This window comes from Aquila chrysaetos, chromosome 10 (assembly GCF_900496995.4).
Source record: "Aquila chrysaetos chrysaetos chromosome 10, bAquChr1.4, whole genome shotgun sequence".
NCBI classification, from domain to species: Eukaryota; Metazoa; Chordata; class Aves; order Accipitriformes; family Accipitridae; genus Aquila; species Aquila chrysaetos.
This window is the reverse complement of record NC_044013.1, coordinates 5155218-5180271: the sequence shown is the minus strand read 5'-3', so window position 1 is coordinate 5180271 and position 25054 is coordinate 5155218. Positions and strand designations below refer to the sequence as shown.

Sequence of the window (25054 nt, the reverse complement as noted above, 5' to 3'; positions counted from 1 at the left end):
ACAATGCTTAAGTTCCATAAAGAAAATATAAATTGCAGTCTGTACCCTCCTGACAATCAGAAGCAAAATAAGGAACAAGAGGTTTTCCACAGGATGCTCAGAATTATTTGTGAAACACACCATGTTAAAAAAATGCTAACACTTTTCATTTTCAGAATTCTCCCTGAAAAGCAGTACTGTGTCTTCATGCTACATGCTATTCAGCTTTCCTGGTTGTACAGCAAGTCAGTTTTCAAAAATTAATTAACACAGAATAACCAGACATTTGATTTAGTTCTGCTTTTCAGTCAGGTACCTGAGGCAGCAGCAGCTTCTGATCCTTCCTCATTAACTTCTAGAAATGCCTTGTGAAATGCCTTTGCAAGGTAAAGTTCCTTGTTATCTGGAGAAGAAAAGGAAACATATTTCAAGTGGCTCAACAGTAAGACTAAAGTATTTAAAAAAACCCCAAACACTGCAAAAAACCCCAACGCTATTATCCACCTTCTATACCACGGAGGGAAGGGTAAAGAGCTTTGTGCATGGGAGTTGCATTAAAATACCTTCTGCCAATACCTTTAACAGCACCATTTACCTCGCTTAAATTTGTACTGCTCTCCTACACTATCGATATTAAAATAGCTTGGCACTGCCTAGAGCACCAGTATACCAGACACAGTAAAAGACAATTCTTGAACACAAGATTTTAAATGCAACTATTGGGAAAAGGGGTTATGATGTTATATGGCAAATACTTATACATAAAGAATTTTATTTCTGCATTAGGTGCAATATAGACTTCCTCCAGGAAAATTAGGTATTTTCTTTCTTCTTGTCATTATATTTGAAAGAAGCTGAAGATAAATATTTATTGCAAAAACCACCATGCAACTAGTTTTTTTTCAGTCTTGTTTGTTTTCCATCCTTCTTTGTCAGTCTTTTAATTTTGGTCCAAGCCTACTCCTGCTTAAGTCAGTGGATGTTGCATTACTTTTCTTCAGCAGCTAAATGATCAGACCTATTGGAATACTCAGGACCTTGCAGGAAGCAAGGCACATAACACCATTTAATCTGTTTGACTAAGTTTCATCAGTAAGACATAACAAGGATTAGATATACATTTATTGTACCTGCATAAAACCCGCAGTAATGACAGAGCACAACTGGCAGTTAAGAAAGGAATAAAAGCTTTCTCAACAGGGAGATACACGGCCATGAAAATCTAATCTAACCACTCCAGTGAGACAGCTATACCCTTCTGCATTTCTGATCCTTCACAAAATGTTCAACACCAAAACTCTAACTGAAGGCTGACTAAGGAGGGAAAGGTTGGGACTACTGATCTAATTGTTACCCATTTATTTTGGCTGTCACAACGACAGCCTCTAGCTCTAATAACTAATGCAAGCCAAACCCACAGAAGATAGCAGTTTAAAATGTCTCTCCCCAGCAGGTCTTATTACTGCTACCTACACTCAGAACTGAAGCAAACCTCCTAGTTCAGCTGCTTAACTCAGCAACAAAAAGCCCCAAATCATTCCCCTTGGGATTGTGTGTAGGAAAACATACGCTAGATTGCTAAATACTGTACTAGTTCTAGGCTTCAGTTCTAAGCCTTCAGTAATGCTATCTTGAAAGCTAGGATAAAGTTTCCACCGTGTTACTTTAAAACACGGGACATGCAGCATCTATCTACTTATCTTGAACACTAAGTACAATTCTCACAGCTTTTGTCTCCTTAACTGTTAACAGAAAGGTCACCTGAAAACACAATGTGGTTGCATTCCAACACTAACATCACCTTTAAGCCTCAAGCATTACCTGTAAAAAAAAAAAAATAAAAATCACAAGCTAACTAAATACTACAATCAAGTGTTAAATAATCATCCCCTGAAGCTTCCATTCGTTAGGGACCCATTAAGACTCAAGTTTTCAAAAAATGTTTTAGAACAAACACTGGATGTAGAAGAACATTTACATGGGTGATAATGGATAGATACCCAAGGCAAAAAGGGTGACAGATCCATGCACATCAGTAATTCCTGTTGTGCATGTCTCACATTATGTGTGTGCTGCCTTTGTAAACATGTCAGTTAACAGGATTCTTGGCAAATTTACTAGTCAGTTCTGCAAATTCTACCTTCCAGGCAACTGTATTTTGCTATCCTTGCTTGAGTCCATTTCAAAGCTCTATTGAGCACTTAAGCTATACAACACATACCAAAAGAAAACAGTATCTTTGTAGCCTTTATAGAAAAATGCTGATGTGGAGTTCCTTATCTTAAACCCAAATAAATTTTTATGTTTTATAACAGACAAAGAAATGCCCATTTAGCCTAATCACGTATTTCAATCATGGGTTTTTTTTTATTACAGCACTTAAGCCTGCTCCTGTGACCTGTAATATTCACAGCAATAGTCCATATTTTCATCCTGAATGCTTTATTTTGCATAGCGTGGTGGTGCTTATGGTACTCCAAGGTATATTTCTGGTCAGAACACTTAGCACCTCGGAAGACTGGTCTCCACCTGATGAGCTTATAGACCCTAATTCAGACAGCATAAACTCTGCTAACATTTACCATCAGGTATAAATGGTAGGCCTACTTGTAAATGTATTCAGGATCTGAGCATTAAAAAACCCCAACGATATTTTGTTAAGTTGACAGGACTACAAGAAGTGCCACTGCAGATGAGACCAGTACGTCCAATTAGTCTAGCACACTGTGCCAGCTATAGTATTATTGTTGCTTCAGAATAAGATACAAGAAGCCTTACAGATGAAAACTACAGCACAACTTACAAGAGAAAAATACCCTCTCACCCAGCATGTGCCTTATACCCTAAACTAAGTTTCTAAGCCACAGAATATACAGAATGCCTTTATTCAATGTAGTATAGATAGCTTTGAGTGCTCTGAAGCAATTTTTTTTTTTTTAATCCTTTTTTAATCGAATGACCTCAAGGAATACCCAGCAAAGATCTCTGTGGTTAAGTTTTCCATAAGAGAAATATTTTCTGTTTGGTTTCAATTTGTTGCCTTTCACTTCATTGGATATCTTTGTCCTTGGATGGTGAAAAGAGCAATTCCACATCCCAATTTATTTTCTCTAGACTCTTCTCTTTATATTGCTACTATCACATCCCTCTCATTCATCTCTCCCCAAAGTGAATGAATCTGTTTTCACATGGAAGCATAATGTTGTCACTGAGTGTTCAGGCAGTCTTCTCTTTGTTCTGTTTTGTGATTGTCAAATCACTGACTGCAATACTTCAATATCATACACATCTTGTCATTATTATAGACCTTTCCTTTATGGCTTTCACTGTGGGTAAGGTGGGGCTTACCTGAGTATCTACTATCACATCATTTTTCTCTAGCTTTTTTCATAAAAGCCAACCTGATTTGATTGTTAGCTTCTCAGAAAAGTCCCATGGATATCTGGTATCAAAGTTTAAGCTTTCTGCAGGACCTACTCTAGATACTCATTAATGTGTGGGAGTAATCTGAAGCTTACTTCTAATGTACATAACTCCGTTAGCATCACACTTTGTTTGTCATTACACTCCATATGCTTGCAAACTCCTACTCATAGCTACCAACTGGTTGCTCTGCAAGTCTCATTTTAAAAAAGCACGCAGGTTTATTGGCTTTTCTAGCTTAGGTTGTCCCAGAAAAATTATACCTACCTCAGTCAAGACTTCGAAGAGCTATTTACTGGACTGATGCTCTTCTAACTACTTTATATTGTGAAAGTAAGTCATTAAGATCACTTCAGTGCTCACTGAAATGCACGTCACCTTGAGGTTAACAGCAGTTGCCATTTAAAGCATTATACAACATTAAGAAATATTATAATCATTTGAAAGAGAAGGGGAATTTTAGTATTGAAATTAGTTCAAGGGTAAGTCCTAAGAGGTGTGAAAATACTCAAGTAGCAAGTTTACATGCTGTGTAAATTATGAAATCCCAAAACCCAGAAGTTGTTTCAAGATTATTTTGAACACCTGATGGAATCAGAGATGCGACTAACACCTGTCAAAGTCTTTTGCTGAAAGTGAGAGTCAGAATACATGCAACTAGACAGCCAAATAGGAATGTCCTCCTACTCACCGGTGTTAATTGACAAGGAACTTAATTTCTGCAAGAGAGTAACCTTTAAAATGTGCATTTGGATTAATACTTTCTCTTTGGTTGCTCACAATCCAGACATCCCAGAAGGTAAAGCTGACTCATCTATTTCCATTTTTCAGATTGAGTGCAAAAAGCAAAAAATTCTAAATATTGAAAAATAAGTCTGTAATCCTGCAATTTGATTTATATCCACTAAACCCACATAGGATTTCACTGAACTCAACAATCTGTGCCTGGATCTGATTACAGGATTAGGGCCGTTGTTGAAATTGCAGAAGGCTTTCCTTGACACTAATCTAAAAGCAAGAATAACAGGAGAGGGGGAGGAGAGTATTTTTAAACGCAACAGAATTTCTCAAAAATCTCCTAAGATTTCTTTTATGATTTGTATCTTCCTAAATTAAAAGTGTCCAGACAAACATTTTGTTCAAATATCTGCATTTAAGGCTTCATGAAGTGCCAAATTTTCCAGAGGGCTGATGCTGAGAAGCATGCAAACTTCTGGCTTCAACTTTCCTGTTACCTGACATACTATTCAGGTATTTGTAAAAGCAAGCTTTCAACATTTTCTTCATGATTTTTTTTTTCCCTTCCTCCTCCCTCCCCATTTTACATTGTGAAAATTGGAAATAGGAAACATATTCTGTATTTTAATTACTCAAAATTTCATCTCCATAGCATCAACAGCAGCGTTTTCATTAGAGACATTACTTCAAAAATATTTTCTTATTCTTAATTTATGAATGACCTTTTCATCACCTGGTGGCACATGCCCTCTTAAATGAAAAGCAAGAATGTTACAGTAAAACTCAGGAATTCTCTCTATACACTGCTCTACATTACTTAATAAACAAGTTAATCTTCAAATGGCAGAGGAGTTAATTCAGTCACGCAAAACACAGCATTTTGATTTTGTACAGTACAATTGTCAAAAATGTAAAACTTTGAACAAATCATTACTCACATGGATTAAAACACAAGCATGTTCCAATCTTTCTGCCAACCTCTCGACTACAGAATTAGTCCCCGATATATAGGTGAATTTCACATGAAATTAAATAAGAGCCAAGCACTGCCTTTGTGGTTGAATCTCCCCTATGTATTTTCCATTCTCCTTAGTACTTTTCCTCAAGTAAATACTTTTATGTATATAGACCAGATTTTTTTGGAAAGCTTACTTTTCTTTGGGGTGGCAGAGAAATTGAAGGTGTTTTTCTTCAGAAAAATGTTATTTCTTTAAAGAAGGATTTTTCATTTATTCAAATTCTTTTCACATTAGCTAACTCCAGCTTTTCCCACAGTTTCACTGGAAAAGTGAAAGCTACAAAACAGCGGAAAAAGCTACATAATACACTGTAAACAATATTTCAAATTTAGCAAAAGTGAAAAGGATATGAAAATCACAAACATTTCTGCTGTAAATTTTTAGAGGGAGGTTTGCCTTCATTACCACTATTCTCAGTAAGCCACACAGGTATGATTGTTTCCAGAGACAGACAATTAAGAACAGGTATTTCCCATCAGTTAAGGATCTATCTGGCTGATTAGGCAGTAACCCCACAGAGCAAAAAAAAACCCCCAAAACCCACCATACAGGGAGCAGTATATAAGCATAAATTACAAGAACAATGACAGCAATCTTACATTGGGACATGCTTCTAGATAGAGAACAACTGGGTTTGCCAAAATTCAGGTCTAGACAGACCATGCTAAATACACTGCCTGAGTGGCTAATTTTGTCAGGCAAAAATGAAAACTTCTCAGGCAAAGATGTCTCTACTGCCTTTTGTGCCACTTCAATACCTTTTAGGTGTTATTAAAAGCATAAATATCTCATTTCCACCTCAATTTCTAAATGTATTGGATATTTCAACTTCTGAAAATAAAGTGTTGACAACATATTGAAATAGGCAAGCAGCATATGTGACTAAATTGCTTTTATCTCAGAACTCTTTCTTTCCTCTGCTGCTTCTATACAGCAGGTAACTGGGGAGATGACTAATTGTATAACAGCTTAATGCTGCGAACAAATAGCCTCTGGAGATAAAAGATGACAACCCCCTTCTTGTGCAAATCCCATTTGCCATCAAGGCACTGAAGCCATATATTGCTCTAATGTGCACCTGCCTCTTGCATAGTGTTACACTTTCTCTACATTTCTAACGAGATCCAATTCCGAAATACTTGTAGTGAACCTCCCCAGGTCAAAAATCCCTCCCCCTGATTAGTTTCTCCCCTGCCCCAACTGCTTCTATAGTAAGCACACTCTTACATGATGCAAAAATCACAAAGGATCAAAAAATTGCTAGCAGGTTGGGTGGTTTTTTTCCATAAAAACACTTTGAAGAGCTTATTGGTTATCCTTAGGTGATTTTAGTACTTCTGCATATACCTTGAGAGACAACACAAGGTCCCCTTACCAGACATCGCAGTGAGGTCAGCACTACTGCTGAACAGCTCCATAATTCCGAGGCCTCTCCAGACATCTTTCAGATCAATTTCCTGTTCTACTGTGAACCTGGAGAACATAATAGAAAATTACAAAAAGCCCAGATGTAAGCAGTATTTATTGTTATTAGAAGGTTAAAATTTCCAGATAATGACAATTGAAACATCAAGGTAAATAACATAAAATAGGAAATTGGGCACTAGTAGTATGGTATAGTGACACCTTCTACAAAAATGCTTACAAACAAATTAGTTTACTCTCACAGCTAGATTTTTTTTTCTAATGCAGAAGCAATCAAAAAATATGCTAATAGTATGTATAGTCCCTGATCAAAAAACCTCAGTGCAAAATTATGCAGTAGCTAATGTAAAAGCTTACTTTTTATACAGAAGGTTTACTATAAAAACTGAATTTAATTTTACACATACTAGAATAGAATATCAAATAAGGAAAAGGACAGCACAAAGTTCATAGACAGCTGTTGGCAAAGAAGGAGCAAGAAAGTAAGAAAGATACTCCATTTTTGTTTAAACAGTATAAGCAAAGACCATCAGTTATGAACATGAATATAAAGCATTTCTGACTCAGCTTCTAATTACTCTGGTGGCAAAATTTTAATTGGATTTTAATTGTAAGTAAAGAACAGGGAAAATAAATAGTTAGTGCAAATGCACATGAGTATAACCTGGCAGGATTTCAGTGTTAGCTTGCAAAGCCATGTTCTAGGCTATGTTACTATGCTAGAAGGACAAATTGAGATTTATCCTGAGGGCAAGATTTTGGGCAAAAGCTTGTTCCATTTACAAAGACTGCTTTTCAAACATTGTAAGAGTTAAGCCTGTCATCAGTAACATAAAAAAGACTCAAGTCCTTTATGTATGGCCAGAAACAGACTGGACAGCTGGAGAAACAAATAAATATGTCAGAATAATAAAAAGAATGGTAGCCCCAACCACAAAATGCCAGAAGTCTACAGACAAACATAAGAGACTATAAATGTTTGGTACGGGTGAGTTACGGGTTTCTGTAGAATGACCAAACAAATTATTAGTGATTTACATTATGCTGACAGTGACTGGTTATAACTATACAACACAAAACACATAGTCCATAAGGTGCTGTTACAGCTTCTCCAGCAAGCCATTCAGTCAGAAACAACTCTGCAATTACACTGCAGTCCTTAGTGACAGATTTTACCTGTGCTAGAACCAAATAAAATAATACATGCTTCTGTGCAATTTCCTTTTTCAGGATTAAACTTCCTCAACTACATGGAAGAACATGTTCTTTTCAGGAAAAATTATAGCCCAGAACTCTGAGCAGAGAACAGCTCATGAAGAGCTGAGATGTATGATACCGCGGTAGATACCTGCCTTGACAGCTTAAAAGAGAATAATCTGGACATCAAAAGACAACTGGATAAGAGTCAAGTGGATCTTCCTCACTTACAACATTTATGCAGAATAAGAAAAATCCAATACACAATCTACATTCATAATGAACTTAAAAATGTCATTAGAAGCCAAAAATCTATGATGGAATAGATATTAGTCATTACCCAGAGAAGAATTTTATGCAAGTTAATATAAGATCTGGAGATAGTTCAGGATCGATAAATCACTGGTGGCATCACAAGTGTTCATGTACCCTGTCCAGACAAATTCCAGGGTATGCCTGGAATAAAAACACAAGAACTGATTCTTGTGATTTTGTTGTTTTGGCAGTTCTCAAAAGAATCAGAAGAGACCAACAAAGATCTGTGTACTGGAGGAAGCTTCCGATGGTGTTCTGGCATATTCTGCATCAGTCAGTGTGGCAGCATTTGTTAAAAAAAAAAAAAAAAAAAAGTGGCATTATCGTAATGAATGAGATGAGGAGATGTAGGTACACATATGAGATGACCTGAAAACAGCCAATAGAATTTTAGGAAATGGAAATGGGTCCTGTTAGCTTCAAGTTGCTCATTCATTCAAATTTCCCTGGCTTCTAGGCTCCCAAACTACAGACCAGTTTTACTCTCACTACACACTTAAAGTATGCCCAGATCTATTTTAGAGACTCCAGTAAAAACCCTAGGAAAGATTAATTGAGGCTTGATTCCTAACGCTAGAGTTAAACAGTACAGAGGTCCTGTCTGTGCACATTGGATAAATCCAGAGTGAATAAACCCAGAAATATTTCCTTCTATATTAAAACTATACTATAACATTTTGAAAAATACATCCAATGGTATGTACCTTACAAACATGCAGAAAAGGCAAATGAATGTTAAAATGCATTTTATAAAAATTTCAGAGTGGTGTATTTTTCCCTTTTTGGCTTTTATTTCACCACAGTTCGTATTAAATGTATCAAGCTTTCAAAACAATTTAGCTGTTAACTAGCAACGTCAAACTAGTACAGAATATCAGGATAGGATAGTAGCAAGAAAAGGCTGCACGATAAGCAAAATTTGAAGTCACAAATAAGAAAAATAACTGCAAAAAAGCATTTTTTCCAACTGCAGAGAATCACTATAAGATATAAATGGAAATCAGGTGGGTTTAAGTCTCTGGACCACTAGACAGAAAACACACTTATCTGCTAAGCAATGAATTGTGACCCAGAAAGAAAGCATGACAGAAGATGTTTTTGCATACTAATCAAGGAAGAGGTTTGGGAGATGTTTTGGAAAAAAAAAAAAACCCTCAAAAAAACCAAACAAAAACCAAAAAAACCCCATAAAGCCTCAACTGAATATGCACCTGAAAAAAGAAAATTCAAACAAGTTGATTGATTATATTGCTAAAGAATACCTACATGAAGGATAGTAGCAGTCACTTAACTACTGGACAGAGGCTATACTCCTGACTGAAACCTCTGGAAAGGCAAATACTGAACAGGTGGATGAGTGAAGGTCACCACAATATCTATAGAAGTGAGCTCCTGCTTTTTATGACAAATAATGTAGACTGAAAATATCACATTAGCTGTATAAATACCAAACTATCCCTTTACAAAAATAAAACTAATTACTTCCCTTCTCCTCTTTTAGTTTGTCTTATGGTAAAAACCCACTCTAAACCAGTATTCAAAATAGTATTTCCCCTCCTTTCTCACATGCTCTGAAGAGTGGTGAGAGTTACAGACAGATAAGCTATTAATATTTCAAATATTTTAGCTGGCATCAGAACTAGCCTCCTTCGAAAAATAATAGGGCTGCTTTACACTTAGAAATTTAATTTCAGGCTACACAATCAGACATAAACATTTGGTATGAGTTATCCTCCAGTCATATTTGGATTTCTTTGCATTCCTTATAGACAGTGATATAGGTATTCAAAAATCAAAGCTGACAACCTAGAACACAGAAGAGACATTCAGTCTCATTTCCCAAGCCAGGCATTTGCCGTACTTCCAGACTTTGGAAATGCCGAGCTACACGACACTAGCCCTGACACATGGTTATGTGCAGTGTTTGTCACATATAATGAAACAGATGGTCATATTTTTTACCACAGTCTTTTAGGTGTTTCTGATGCTAAAAATACTATGAAAAATCAATTTCAATACTTCAGTATCAGAAGTCATGGAATAATTCAGCTGGGAGCATTAAAAAAGCCACAAAGGAAAGTCTGAGAAACAGACACTGAAGAAAAGATGAGGTATTTTCACCATAGGACCAGAACAGAAAGACTGGTCTGTTGAGTAAAGAGGAGAGCTTCTGTACTTAAGCAGTTCTAGAAGGTTCACCAACACACATGTTCATGGATATATGCTTCTACAGATCACCTTAGAAAGCTCTGAGCAGAAAGATATTAATAAGGGATACTGACTCTGCCTATCAGCTGTTGGCCACAGTCAAGGAGAATCGAAGCTGTGAGTTAGCTCTATATTTACTTTTACAATGTTCACTTGTAAGGTCTCTCTACTTCCTACACATAAAAAGCAGTCCAAATAGCTGAACAAAAATACTTCTCTTGATTTCCACCATCTTTGGATCTCTCCCACATGAAATGAAGAACAGAATGAGATGCTTAGGAAGTAGAATTAGACTGAGAAACTAACAAACAGTTCTCTGGAGAGTTTAGCAGAGAATGATGATACTTTCATGAAATTTAAAACTTACACAAGCATTAGATTAAAAGGATGCATTTATGTCACTGACAGTCTCCTTAGTTATATATCTGAACCTTTAGGGTTTGTATAGAGCATTAACTTTAACATACCATATCAGGCCATCTTCTATTTTAGAGACTTTCAAGTCAGAAAAAAGATGGCTTCATCTTTTGTGATGCTGTGCAACCCTTCTGAAATGCTGAATTTTTCATTAAGTCCTTAGACAGTCAGGATCCACAGAATCAAGAAGGATTAGGGTACACCTAGTTATACAACAGAAGTGAACTAGAGCCTAGTGTGATTCATCCCAAAGGTTATAATCTCAAAAATTACTACGAGTTTGGAATAAGCAAAAGCAAGAAATTCCAAGTTTTCAGATTGGCTCTAATACATTAAATTCTGCAGAAAAAAAAGCAAACAAAGGAATGGCTCCATTGCTTGAAATCAACAATATTCTTGCTTGGAGGACAGGCCCTCAGGATCTGAATCACTATTTTAACATAGCAAGCAGTCTACAATACAAAGCTGCCAACTGATATAAATTCCAACATTTTGGCTGGAATTTCAGCTAGGTTGTCCTGAGGTGCTAGAACTAGCCTGCATGATTTAACAGCCTGAAAAGAAACAATGCAAGCAAAGCCCCTCACCCCCAACAGCAAAAACAAATCAAAAACCCCATACAACTGCTCTGACCAGGTGACGCAAGGCAGATTATGGTTCTTTTTCTGGCAAGGTCCTTCTATCCAAGGCTAACTATGGGCTGCAGAAGTTGGCTAAGTATTTCAGTAGGACAGTTTTATGCCTCTTTCGTGACTATCTCAAGAACAATCAGCACTGGCCTATTCCTCATGAAAAGGGGACTCAAGAGAGCACATTTAAAAAAAAAGCGGGGGGGGGGGGGGAATGTCTGGGTTTTTTTGGTTTGGGGTTGTTGTTGGGGTTTTTGTTGGTTGTGGTTTTGGGTTTTTGTTGCTGCTGCTGTTTTAGTTTTTGTGGAGTTTGGGGGCTTGTTTTTTTTTGTTTTTGTTTTTGAGAGAAAAAAACCTTCAGCTAAAACAACTTAAAATTTCAACGCCATCTAAGGCATTTTTAAGGTATTTTAAAAGTACAAAAAAGCAACAAGGTCATTATAAAGAGCTGGGCATACTGGAACAATCCTTAAGAGGAGATCTGCAGACTGTAGCAGTGTTATGAGGTACTAGTTCCTCCTATGCTCTTCAAATAATTTATGTTAGAGAGACACCTTTGTAAATTAGATTCATGGTCTGTTTCACTCCTATGCAAAAAGTGGATTAAAATGTTGATCACTTTAGTCTGGGTTAAGCTGGAAACAATGACTTGAAAATGAAAATGAGAAAGTATAATTTAACAATTCTGTACAAATCTCTCCTTTGCTATTAAGAGGAATAATACACAATTTCATTTGCACACAGATAATGTAGACAGAAATTGGAAAGTTGTGATTAACTCTGCTTTGGCTAGTCATTCAGGTCCTATTACAAATGTATAAGTTTAAAAAATGTTCACTTTATAATTGGATAGCATCTTTCAGGATATAAAAATTTAATTTTATTCCACTGCTGCTTTCAATTTCTCAGAGGACAGAGCCTGCAGGCCACATTTCATAACATGCCTTTCTGAGTCAGAGCATAAAATATTTATGAAGTGTTTATTTAGAGCATTGATAAAATCCTGTAGATCACCTCTGAATCCCTAATGGAAATCCAACACCTTGGGAGCATGCAATTAATCTTTGGAATTTTTGTAAGGAAACTACAATATTACTACATGGAATTTCAAGCTCATGATAGTTATCTTTTATAATCTGAAAATAGTGAAGGTAATAGCACCTTGTTGTACCTGTTTTGCCTTTGTACAGCCTTAACTCACCAGTGTTTACCAAGTTCTTTGAGGTTCTTGGATATGAGCGACAGGCATGACAACTAGCCTGAGTATGGAATAAATAAGGCCATTTTATGACCACAGAAAACCTAGGCCTCAAACTCACTTCTGAGAACCTGGCTACAGAGAATCCAAGAGTCTCTGCTTTTGGTTAAAAGCAAACAAAACCCCAAACTACCTCCATAAACTTAAGTCAAGTCATAAACATATTATGTTTTCAATGACATTCATGCATTAACTTTAGATACTTAAGCTTCTTAAATTTGGAAGCTAGTTTTCACAGATTCCCTATACAATCAATGGAGAGAGACTTCTATTGTGGATCTCGCACTCTAGAAATTCTTTGAGACAAGACGTCCAACTTTAGCACCTGATGCACAGGCTGTGAAATGCTCCAGTTATAAAAGGAAAGCTTAAGGGATGGAAGAATCCTCATATTTTACTTTTCACTAACATCTAGGTAATGTTTGCCCAAGCCTGCAGAAGAAATAGCCTAGGAGAAACACCCCTCCCCTCATCTTAGTGGACTGTTAATACTAAAGCTCCTGGGATCTAAAGCTCCAAGAGAAAAACAAACAAAAACCACAGGAATAGCGTACAGTAGGTTCAGTTTGTATAAAATCTGCAACGCAGCTCTTTGCTGCTCTCCGTGCTTCTTCAAAGGAAATGCTACTTAGAAAAGAATGGAACTCTCACTGTGGGGCAAAGAAAAATAGCCCCAAAATGCTGCTGTTGCCTTGCCACTCTGACTGCAAGTGTAACAGCTTTAAAGAGAAATAGAATTCTATCTCGAGTTGGAATCAGGACATGCTGACAGCACCACTCCATCTCAACCTAATTTATCCTGGCTAGCCTTGTTTTATTGTGCTTAGCTGCAGTTAGCTTCTTGAAAGTGGCCTTTGCCTTGGAAAGGAAGCTGATTAACTGCAGGGATTCTTGCCCATCTCTTTACATGTGAAATATAACAAACTCAAATCTCCAAGTCACCTGAAAACAAAAAACTACTTTAATGATTAAAAGGATTCACTATAGTTTATTTTTTCAGCTGCCATGTACCCGCTGCACAGTGCCACAAAAGTAGAATAAGTAGAAGTGATCCACATCAAACTTGTGCCATATTGTTATACAAACACTTCAATGAAATTATTATGAATCACTTGAAGGACAGCATGATCCAACTATACATTATTGTGACATTTAGTAGTAAATAACTCTGTTACTAAGTCAAGTGTAGGGCAAGCATGAAAAATATTCGAAGGTAGATGAAACAGAATTCTAGGAAAGATTACTAAGTGGTATATGTCAGCAAATATGCCACTGAGCACACACAAGTTATGTCTATAAATGAACTGACAGAAGTTTCATCCCTTCTGGTAGTAATGTCTTGTTACTCTATTGCTCCTCTAAGGAAAAAGAAACCAGCACTTATTACAATTAAGAAAAAAGACAAAAGACACAAATTGACTGGAAATACCTCTCAACACTCAACCATTTGTATATACACAGACACACACCATTAGAACTTTTAAAATTAGCAGCACATAGAAATCTAATTAGGACCTAAATGATACATTTTAGCTTTTGTTAATTCAGACTTGCAATATTTCTATGGCTCCTGTGTAAATGGAACTTACCAGTAATGAGTTCTGCAATACTCTGAACATCACTCAAGGTAGATATATTCCTGATGATGAAATTCTCCTTTCTGGAGCTTACATATGAAAGGGATGCAAATGCAGTGCTCATCTGGTGCTCAAACAACCATCATTCTGCACTGCATGCCCCCTGGGCCTTCTTGTCAAAGCAACCTTTGCCTGGGTGCTACATAACTGCAGACTTGATCAAGATGTTCAAGTTTTACCTACTCTGCTACTCGGATCAATTTGAATGCAGTCTTTCCCCTTCTATTGACATGGGAGCATATTCTCACCTTGGTAAATACACTTCCACTTTTTGCTTCTTTACAGAATTAGCCCATTCATTAATCAATGAGGCTTTGACCAGGGGTTCCAATGTGACCAGTGGAACTTCCTGTCTGGAAAGAACGATCATCATACTAATCTCATCTCCCTCATATGGTATTTCCAGAACTTGATAGATACCACCTGCTTCATTGGAGCCGTCACTGAACTCTCCTACAAGAGAAAAACAACAACAAAAAGCTATCAGTAGTATTTTCTTGTCTTCACTGGAGATAGGGGAAAAATAGAAGGCTGATACTAGGCAGTATTTACTAGATCCTGGAACTAAAAATGACCATCTTTATTCTGTATAAAATTTATATTGGTTTCTTCATCACAGGATTTGAGGCTTACATCTGCTTTCTTGAAGAAAACAAGCTTATGCAATCACAGTTTGTAGATAATCACACTTCTGAACCTATTACCTAAGTTCCACTGGTTAGACAGAGAGAAGTCTAAAAGTTGTTAAGGCTGCCAAGAGTGTCATGGAAATGGGCAGAGGTTTTTTTATTCAGGAGAGGCAATTTTTCAATGATGAGACTGAGTGAAATACTGCCAACGTTAGACACTGTAGAACCCACTTGGAGCTCAAGCTCAGGATAAAAACAATCATTAGTTCTACTGTTCAAAGAACCCCTATTTTACCTTTCTAAGGATATTACAACAGTAATGAGCAAACATTATTCATTTTCATAGTTAGCACAGTACAAGAAAAATATTTTAGTAAGAAGCAGGACTAGCTCACAAGAATTGTAAAGAAGTTAGATATAATAGATAAACATTCTGAAATCCACCACGTGGCACCAAACACATATCTAAAAAAGTATTCAGGAAAGAGGTCATTATAAATGTTGCTATCTAGTTATAATACACAAGCATGCACATTATGAAAAGACATCAAAATCAGAATCCCTTCACTGGACAAACACCACATTTAAAATTCTAGGTGAAAGAACCGACAACAATACAAATGAGCATTACTGCAACAAACCTATTAAGGGAAGACTTACTAGCTTTAAATTACTAAAGGTCCAACTCACCATAGTAAAACTCTCCCTGCTGGTACATCATTGGAATCTGCACTTCACTTTCATCATCTTTAGTAAAAGAAAAAGTTCTTGTATTTTCAGGTCTGAACTGTGATTTCCAATTGCCTTTAAAGTAGATTGCGTTGATGAGAGCCAAATGAGTTAGAGCACCAAAATCTCTTGAAGACACAAAATCTTTGATCATATCTAAGAAGAAAACCAACTGTCAGTCTGCATGTCAAAGCTGTCTTAACTTGAAAAATGCAAGAAAATAAAAAGCTGTGCTAACATGTAATTTCCAATTCAGATGTTTCATTAAATCTCAAATTAAACCGCCAGTGTTTTGTAAACCTAAATCACAGTGTAGGTGCATAAACCCTTCCATCAAGTACATGTTAGTCAACTGTTTCTTGATCACTACTTAAATATACCCCACAATGAAACCATGTGAAAAAGGGGTCACGTCAGGAACGTTTACACTGGTGCTATAATACAGTTCAGCACAGTTGTCTTAAGGTCAGAACTTCTACAAACTTTGGCTCCAATCCAAAGAAGCATTTAAATAGGTGCTTAATTTAAAGTGTATAAGAATATCCATTGGAACTTCACCTGGGCCAATTCTGAAGGAAGCATTCAGTTTCAGTAATGTCCTACTGACTTCAAAGTAAGGAGTAATCATAAAAAACCCACATAAATTCACAGCATTTGTTCCACTGACATTAGCTCTTGAAAAGCAAAAGAGAAAAAACATCTAGCATCTGCTCTATTCATGGGAGGTATGTCAGCTGAGCATGGCAGCTGCTTTGCTCCTACTCCTAAATAAGTCATTTACATCAGAATACAGTACATTACCTGCTTTAGCTCATCTTAAATGGCTTGCTTTTCAGCAAAGTAATTTTGAGTTTGTTAAATTTGGTGCACTGACCAGATTTGTCACTATTCTTGAAGAATTACAGCCTACTTCAGATAGCATTCTTGCTCACTTCTATTTTTAACTGATACTGCAATGCAAGGTGTTAAAATAAACACACTCCTCAGTCTGATTATTACTTCTTAATCCATGGTTTAACACACAAATTAATTCTGCTTTCTGGAGCATATGACACTGACTAACTGGTGTGAAATTTGTGTACCATAGGGTGGTATTTCTTCTGGGTTGCTGGTTGTACTTAATTTTATCTAGAACGTTCTTAGAAATAAGATGTGACTGATACTGCCATACTCACTCTCCATGGTTGGAAAAAAAGGAAAAATTGAGAAGTTTTTCTATTCCTATTTGGTACATCATCATATTCCCTTATATTTTTCAGCCACATCTTGTTGATACACTAATGTAATGTTAAGAATTTTTCTGGCCAGAGAAACTTTCACAGTTATGTTTTCTGCTCCAAGCCTCCCACCACGCTTAACATGCTGGAATTGGAAACCTGCCTGTCTTGTACCCCTTTCCTAATGAGAAAGTGAGCCTCCTCTGTCAGAGCTGGCAGGCAGGAGAGAATGAGATCTAGTGGTCAGAGACTAGGCTGAGGGACTGTTACTATCACAACCTAACACTGAGACCCACAGCCGCCTTTGTTAGTTCTGCACAGCTCCTTCCAGGGCAATGGTTATGAGCTCGGTCAGCACGTGGCAGGTGTTAAGCGGGAGAACTTGCTTTGCTTTCTACAAGAACGAGAATTTTACTTTTCCTTCAGACAGACACCACGTTTCTCTGAAAACACTGCAATCTGCTGCATCACTTATGTTGCCTCTATTTCTGTAGCTTGAGATAAAGGGCAGAATTTACTATGAATATAATAGCTGTGATTTTCCCTTGGAAAAAATAGATCATTTCCAAAATGGAATAAAAGCATTATATGAGGTGTTTTTCCACTTTGGTGTCATACATTTCCATAAAGCATTACGGATTCTTAAACGCTCAGACTACATGGGGACATGCTAATTCCTTACAGAGGATTCCGGTACCTTCAAACTTACAATGGTACAACTGATGTTAGAGTCAGGCCCCTGTTGAATTACTCTTAAAATATCAACCTCCAGAGTGTCAGATGAACTAGAATAAGATTATGCTTTGATCCATACAACAGGGGACTAACTTTGTTCCCATACCTTGAGACTCTACATGTATTCAGAAAACGTCACATCTTTGGGATTCCACAAGCAAAGCAAGCACTATATCATGCAGATCTGAATATGCATATTTACAACTGTAATTTTGTGCTTACTCCCCTGCTGCAAATTTTTGTTGTGAAACTCTGTTGACGGTCTTCCTGAAATGAACTACTCTCTCAACATGCTATCTAGTTTTCTCACATTGGAAAAGATTACATTACATGGTCTGATTTTGTGGTTCAAAATTATCTTTTTTATTTCTTAGTATTCTAATTTCTAAGTACCTTGTAATTTTGAGTTCCTCAGGGAACTAGCAATACTCCACACATCCAAAGCCTAGGCTAATAACCCCTTTGTAGACAACTTTTCTGCAATTAGCAATAGTACTTATCTTTTTTTTTTTTTTGTAATTTAACACCAAAATCAATATTAAAATACTATTAAAAAGCCTACTATTAAAACATTCTCCTTCAATAAATGTTACAGGTACTTCAACATAGTAAGATGGGGAAAAAATATTTAGACAGATACTACTATATGATTAACAATAGCTAATATTATTTAAGACAGATCATTCCTGCACAGGGGAAAAAAAAAAAAAAAAAAACACAAAAACAAACACCAAACTTGACAAAGAGCTGATGCTAGAGTTCTTTTTATGGGAGGAGATACTTTAGTCTTAAACAGAACAGATAAAAGCCAAGGCAACAATTCAACAACACTGTATAACTTTGGAAACACAAACACTTACTGCAGGAAGTATATAGAAGAATGACGTGGACTTACTATTTGTATGATTCTCCACCCACTTATTGATGTGGGTAGCTACAGCTGCACTTTGGCTGAAATCTATATTCTCTACTTCAGCTTTAAAGTATTTTTTCACCAACTGCAGAAATTTGTCACTGATATGAAATCCATTCTGCACATAGAGAGAGTTAGCAATATTGAGAACATAATGACTTTCTTCAGTAGTTGCCATATCAGAAAGGTCCTTCAGGAAGGTAAACTCTTCACCTGAGGAAAGAAAAACAGCTTCAGTGTTTCCATGTTTTTTCTGCTGGAAATTCACAATGACATTTTATGGGGCGGGGGGGGGGGGAGTTGTGGGGTTTTTTTAATAAACTTGTTTCTAAACCTACACACACCTTCAGATCCGAAAGAACAATCTACAAGACAGAACATATTATTTAGAGCTTATTTTTTCTACTACCTATAATTAGCACAATTAACGAGACACTTGGATCCCATCACAGACAAAGCTATCAATGTTAATCCTTTTAACATTAAAAGAGTAATTAAAATATTATTCTTACAAGTCACACTTGTATGTCTTGCCACCACAAATCCTTAACAGAATTTTTGTTACTTCCTAAAACCCAGCTGTTTAAGGAAAAATTAACTTCAAGTTTTGAAGCTAAGGACTTCCCCACAGACTTCTCTCTGCAAAAAAAAGTCTAGAATTTCCCAGGATCCTGCGTGGGGTAGACAGAATCATTTGCTTGGGTAATGAGGAATCCTGAGTAGGATTAAAGTAGTCTGCTTTAAGATAGGAAGCTTGTACCATTGTGTCATCTACCTGAAGCTGAAATTCCTAATTTAAAAAAAAACAAAAAACAAAAAACAAACAAAAAAAAAAACCACAAAAAACCCCCAAACTTAAAAATTGAATGCAATGATATATTCCAAGCAGAAATCATTGGAGTACTTTCACTGAATATCACTCATATGCAAGAACAGTGAATGGCCCAGCTCGAATCAACTGCATAACTTCTTCAATTATAGCTAAGGGATAATTTACCAATGTTTTATATGTGCTGTGGTCTCCACAGAGAGACATTGTCTGTGCAGTGGTACTGCTGAACACATCGTAAACACTTGTATTCAGAAATTCCTCCCCAAGATCCTTTCACTGAAGACTTAGAAGTCCAGTACATTGTATGAATAAGAAATCTCATCCAGGTTTTAAACCAATTACTTTGACATCAAAATTCATAGAAATTGCCTCTTCAAAGTCATTTTTTGCCATTCATTCATCCCCTCCATTTGCAGTCATATTACAGTTGCTTGCACTAACAGAGTGTGCTTGCACTCCACAGCACAGCAGTACATCCAGATGCATGACTTAGCTCATCCCATGCTACAAACAGGACGGTGTGGTAGTATTGTTCTCTGCTAAATAAGTGAATCCTGTTTCCCAGAAAGGCTGATGGGAACACGTGGCATATTGTGCTGAAACAATCAAGACTTTCATATTTCCTAAATTAGCTTATATATCTGTATGCAACATTATGCAATGCAGACAGAACATTAGCAACATAGAATTAGGGTAAACAACCTACAGGTTCTACCTACAAGAACCAAACAAGTTGTGTCAAAGTAAGGGACAGTTCCAGTTAATTTACTAAGATTTTCTTACTTTCTTATAAGCAATATTGCTAGAACTACTGCTTTCCTTTTCAGGTTTCATTATAATCCCTAAAAACAATGTTCCTAAAAATCTTCTTATAACACTAAAGGCAAAGGCAAGCTTATTTTGCACAGAAAGCAAGATCAACAGTTATCTGCAATTGCTTAAGATTCAGGTGCCCAAGCCAGGGTTGTATGTTAGCGCCTCTCAGCTTACACAGAATCCTCCAAAGCATGCTTCAGCATGCTCAGGCCATCAAACAGGATGCCAAGAAGCCTACTGATTAATAACCCACGGACACGACCGGGCCACTTCCATCGCTGTTCAAGCATTGCCATCTGTTTCTTTAAGACAAAAAGCCCCATCGTAAAACATGATTAAAAGGCCTTACCATTTTTTAAGCTGTCAAAACCCAAGGAATGTCGAATTTCTTTCAAAGTGGTTCCATGGGCTCCGAGCTCTACCATTCCCATGGCTATTGCGATGCTCAGAGGAGAGAAAAGAATATTCTCATCTTCTCTTGCAGCTCGCAGCTGATTATAAACATTCACAGAAAGCTCAGCAATGGTTTCATCAGGAAAATTTGTCTTGAAGGCTTTGCTTTGCAAAACAAGCAAAGACAACAGTCCAAGGAAATACATGTCTTGAGATTCTAAGATCTGCAAGATAAGTTTTAGAGAAAATAAGTTAACCCTGTTTAAGTAATAAAAGATTCAACTTGAAAGAAAAAAGAATAGTAAATGTTTTAGTCTTAAATCTGTGTGGAAAAAAAACTAGTCAGAGTTCAATGCACAGTTCAGTTATTTGGAGGAGACACTAATACATATACTGTTCAAACTGAAGTAATGATCTATATTCGAAAAAATAACCTACTTCATTATGTAATTATATGTTTTTGAAATCTTTCAGCCATAGATTAACAAAACATGGCTTCTACAGAAAAAGACCTCAAAGACGTAGCAACACCTTTCCTACTTTTACTTTTTAATTTTGCTCTTGTCATTGTTAAGCAATGCTGATCTGGAATTGGCGTGCGTTTCTGTACTTTTTCACCAAGGAGACCTATAAATCCGCATTTCTTTCATTTGACCTTCCAGTAAGATGCAACTTATTCATCTAAGTCACTCTAAGCCCCAAACTGGTAAAACTATTTCAAGCACTGTAAGAGAGCTTGCTGACACCAGTGACAAGTGAAATGTACCATGATGTTGCTCAGTTGCAAAACACATGGCAAGCAGCCAAAAATTCTTTGAAAGAAAAGTCAGTCATGCTTTAGTTACCAGATGAAATCCCTTTTGCTAGTAAATAATGGTGAAAAGTTGGGTAGTTATGCTAGCTAAGAGACAACACCTGCTCAGAGATCTTTAGGGGATAAAGTTCCTGTACACACCAGTGAGAAAGATCCAACAGGAGAAACAAGAAAGTAAACTAAACAGAAAAAAGGTTAGCACTAATGCTTTTGACTAATCCATCCTCCAAGCTTTGCTAAAACGCTTCAGTAAGCAGCAGTTCTCACTCTATCCCAGTTTAGTTCATCGCACAACTATTGGTATTAAAATTCCAGCTCCTGAAGCGGTGTACATATGTCTCCATCCTTTCATTTTTCCCTTTAAACTTCATGCTACCTTAGCATCTGACCTGCTACTGACAAATGTCTCAAGTCAGAAATATCAAGACAACAGAGGTTGCATTTCAATTCCTTCTCTTTGCCACTTACAGTATTTCTAACACATAACAAAGCAAAGATTCCTAAAGCAGTAGGTTAGACAGCACAAAACTAAAAGCTTTAGTCCAGAAGTGTTTACATGTTGTTGTGCCAGTCTGCAGGCCTTGCCAGCATGGGACAAATTTGTGTGAATGTGCTATTCTGTTGCTCGACAGAAGTCAATTTGCATGCAGCCAGCCCAAGTGCCTCTGCCTTATGCTTCTCAGTTCTCCTGTGTCTGCAGTTACCATGGGTTTCTACCTACCTGACACAGAGACCCTTAGTAAGCTTTATACAACATTTATATTATGCATTTCATCTTCAAAGGACTATGTAGCATTATCTAATTAACTCGCACAACGCTGAATGATACATAATTTAAGCATTATTACTCACATTTTATAGCTGAGAAAATATAAAAAGCAACAGGGTGCACATATGTGCGTTGGCAGCAACTAATGCAGTAGCTAGTTAAGATTCTTCCTGTCCCCAAGCCACGGATCAGCCTTTTGTTTCTTTTTCACTGAGAAATTTAAATAGATGAACCAGTGCAGCAATCACACATGCTTCAGGGGAAAAGGACAGATTCTTAGTGAGACACGGTAGCTAGAGCCTTGCTTCTCCCCTGCCCCACGTCTCCTTTCTGATGATTGCTTCCGTGTATGTAAGAAATATGCCCCTTTTCTCAGTTTTTAAAAAGTCCTCCTCTATGCTGGCATCACTTCATCTCTCTGGACTACCTGATCAATCTTTCTCTGATTCTTAGCAAGATATCAAAATCTCCACCGAAGACTCTTATTCTATTTAAGAATGGCACAGAATAAGTCATATAAGCCTAAAGCACCAGCTTCCTATCGTGTTTATTACTTGATGACTACATATTTCAGTACACTTATAAAACTATCCAGCACTTCACTGCCGCCCAACGGAAAACACTTCAGTCTGAGCCGTGACCATCGCTACTTATTTCATAAACACTGAGACAGTCTTTTTATTGTCCAAAACATTATCAACATACCCTGAACATCCCCAATAATTGCTTTTCTTAATAGCAGTTAATTTTTTTTTTAACCTGTCCATTTATTGACTTCAGGATCTTAAAGTTTCTGTTATAGGAAATAACTGGATTTCTCTGTTTTCTTTGGGATCATGGGCATTCTAGATTTCTTTGTTTAGAAAAAAAAAAAAACAAACCACAGAGCATGCCTCTCTCGCAGTGTTACATAACATAAGACTTCATTCAGCACATCACTGTGATAGACTGAGCCCAGGTATTATTCTCTCATCCTAAAAGCTGTAAAAGGCAAGAAAGGCTTATAGACTTATGTCACGCAGGAGGTCTATAGCGGTGTCAAAAACGGTACTCAAAAATTAGATAAGCAGAAGCTCACCTTCCTTTTGTTGAGGATGAACCCAAAGCATCATCATGGCTTTTAAAGTGGCCTGCAAATTTGGGGAATCTCACATCCTAATCTAAGCAAACAAGTTGTGTTGCTCAATGCGGATGCAATTATACAGATAGCTAAGCTTTCCCCCTCTGTATCAAGAATTGTTTAAGCTCACTTTGAGACCTGACAAGGTTACAACGGATGTGAGATAATCTTCAATTTTAAAAAAGAGAATTTCCCCAGTCTTTTATTTGCAGAGGCAGCAATTCAGCACTCCATCACAGATCTTTGTCATATGTGCTATTTCCAGACAGGCTTAAATAATTGCAGGGGGGGAAGGAGGGAGCAAATTTTTACATCTTAATGAAGCGCTTAACGTGTAGGTTAGACTATTGAATGCTAATAAAATATTTGGTATCAGACAATGCTAAAATCCTCCCCCCCCCCCCCCCCGAATTATATACAAATCAAAGTAATCTTTCTTCCTGACCACTCTGGAAAAGCTCCTCATGTGAAATAATCAAGTTATAATATTTTTAATTATTTAGTTGGACAGAAAATAGAGTAAGTACATAGATGGGGACAAATAAAATTTATACTGAAATGCTCTTACAAAAGAAAGTACCAAACTTAAACTTAGTTTTTCAATACATGCTTAAATCCTATTGATGGCAATGCAAGAGGTTAAGCTGTGCAGAATTAAAGTTCCCAGTCAGAATGAATGAAAGCCAAACAATTTAGATTTTCCCCCTTGCCCCTTCCACATCACTTTTAGTCTTGAGAGGTTTTCCAACAGAGCTCACAGTGAAGCTCCCCATACACACATCCAGGGAAAAGGAAGAGAGCCAGGGAGGCGGGAATGAGCACCCAGGTATAGGCAGAGGATGCAACCAGCTCTTCTGCTGGCAGCGTTCTCTTAAGATACTTGTGAAAATACAGCTTTCTCACAATGTATGAATAAGAGCACAATGCAAGGGAAGATGTTTTAAAGCAAACTGATGATGGTCAGATGGTGGGTGATGGTCAGCAGGGAGAAGGCTGTAAAACAGAACAAACATCTGATTAATCCTTGCCAGCCAATATGAAAATGGTCTGATCTTATCCATCTAATCCAAGATGTCTGCGGTAAATTCTTCAGTTCAATTCTTCTTGCACTTCTGGTACAAGCATACACTGTTCTACTGACAACTGGGAACCCAGCTCTTTAATTATCATTCTAGTCATACCAGTTACTGCTTCTCTGATTCTACCTTACTTTAGGCTATATTACTTTCGGTTTTATGCTTCCTCATGCCTCTTCTTGCAGCAGGTCTTGATCCAATGAACAGCTGAGCACCTATTATGGTGCAGCATGTTCTCAGCATCTCTCTTCAGTAAGAGTCGAGGGCACTCTGTTTTGTTTCTGCAGCAGTACAGAGAGCATTTTTTAAATTGACTGTACCTTATTCACAAACATACCTTAAGTGAAGGAAATTAAGCTGAACATTATGTAACATATGTCCAAGAAGTTAAACAATTCCCATGAGCATCATCAAACTTTTTAGTCAGTCTTTTTAGACTCTGAGGAAGAGTCATCAGCAGTACCTTGCTGTCATTGCTGTTCTGCATCAATGAAATCTAGTTAAATAATACCGTATCAGCTGAAAAGGAGTCCAAGTCCACACCGAACAATGTTTAAAAATCAAGAACCATCAGTTTCAAATGTTACTCCATGCATTTTGCATTTATTGGCTACCTATACGAATGAAAAAAAGCTTTTCAAATTACTTTCACTCCTCAATCACATAGATGTTAAGACCAAAGATACAAATTTCTCATTTGAGGGCCAGTCTCAGACAGAATCTAGGTTTTGTTTTATTTTATCTTAATTGATGCACGAACAGCACT

The 25054-nt window shown here is 37.0% G+C and overlaps 1 protein-coding gene across 1 annotated transcript in view; it reads right to left on the bottom strand.

Annotated features, from left to right (window-relative positions):
* Positions 1-25054, bottom strand: part of SERPINI1 (serpin family I member 1) — a 51443-nt gene that overhangs the window by 3690 nt on the left and 22699 nt on the right. The window contains exons 2-7 of the mRNA XM_030028125.2: positions 20466-20733; positions 18451-18681; positions 15565-15759; positions 14494-14698; positions 6535-6632; positions 296-382 (exon numbers count right to left, since the gene is read on the bottom strand). Of these exons, the coding sequence (XP_029883985.1) occupies positions 296-382; positions 6535-6632; positions 14494-14698; positions 15565-15759; positions 18451-18681; positions 20466-20715 (1066 nt within the window). The 5' untranslated portion in view covers positions 20716-20733. The remainder of the gene's footprint in view (positions 1-295; positions 383-6534; positions 6633-14493; positions 14699-15564; positions 15760-18450; positions 18682-20465; positions 20734-25054) is intronic.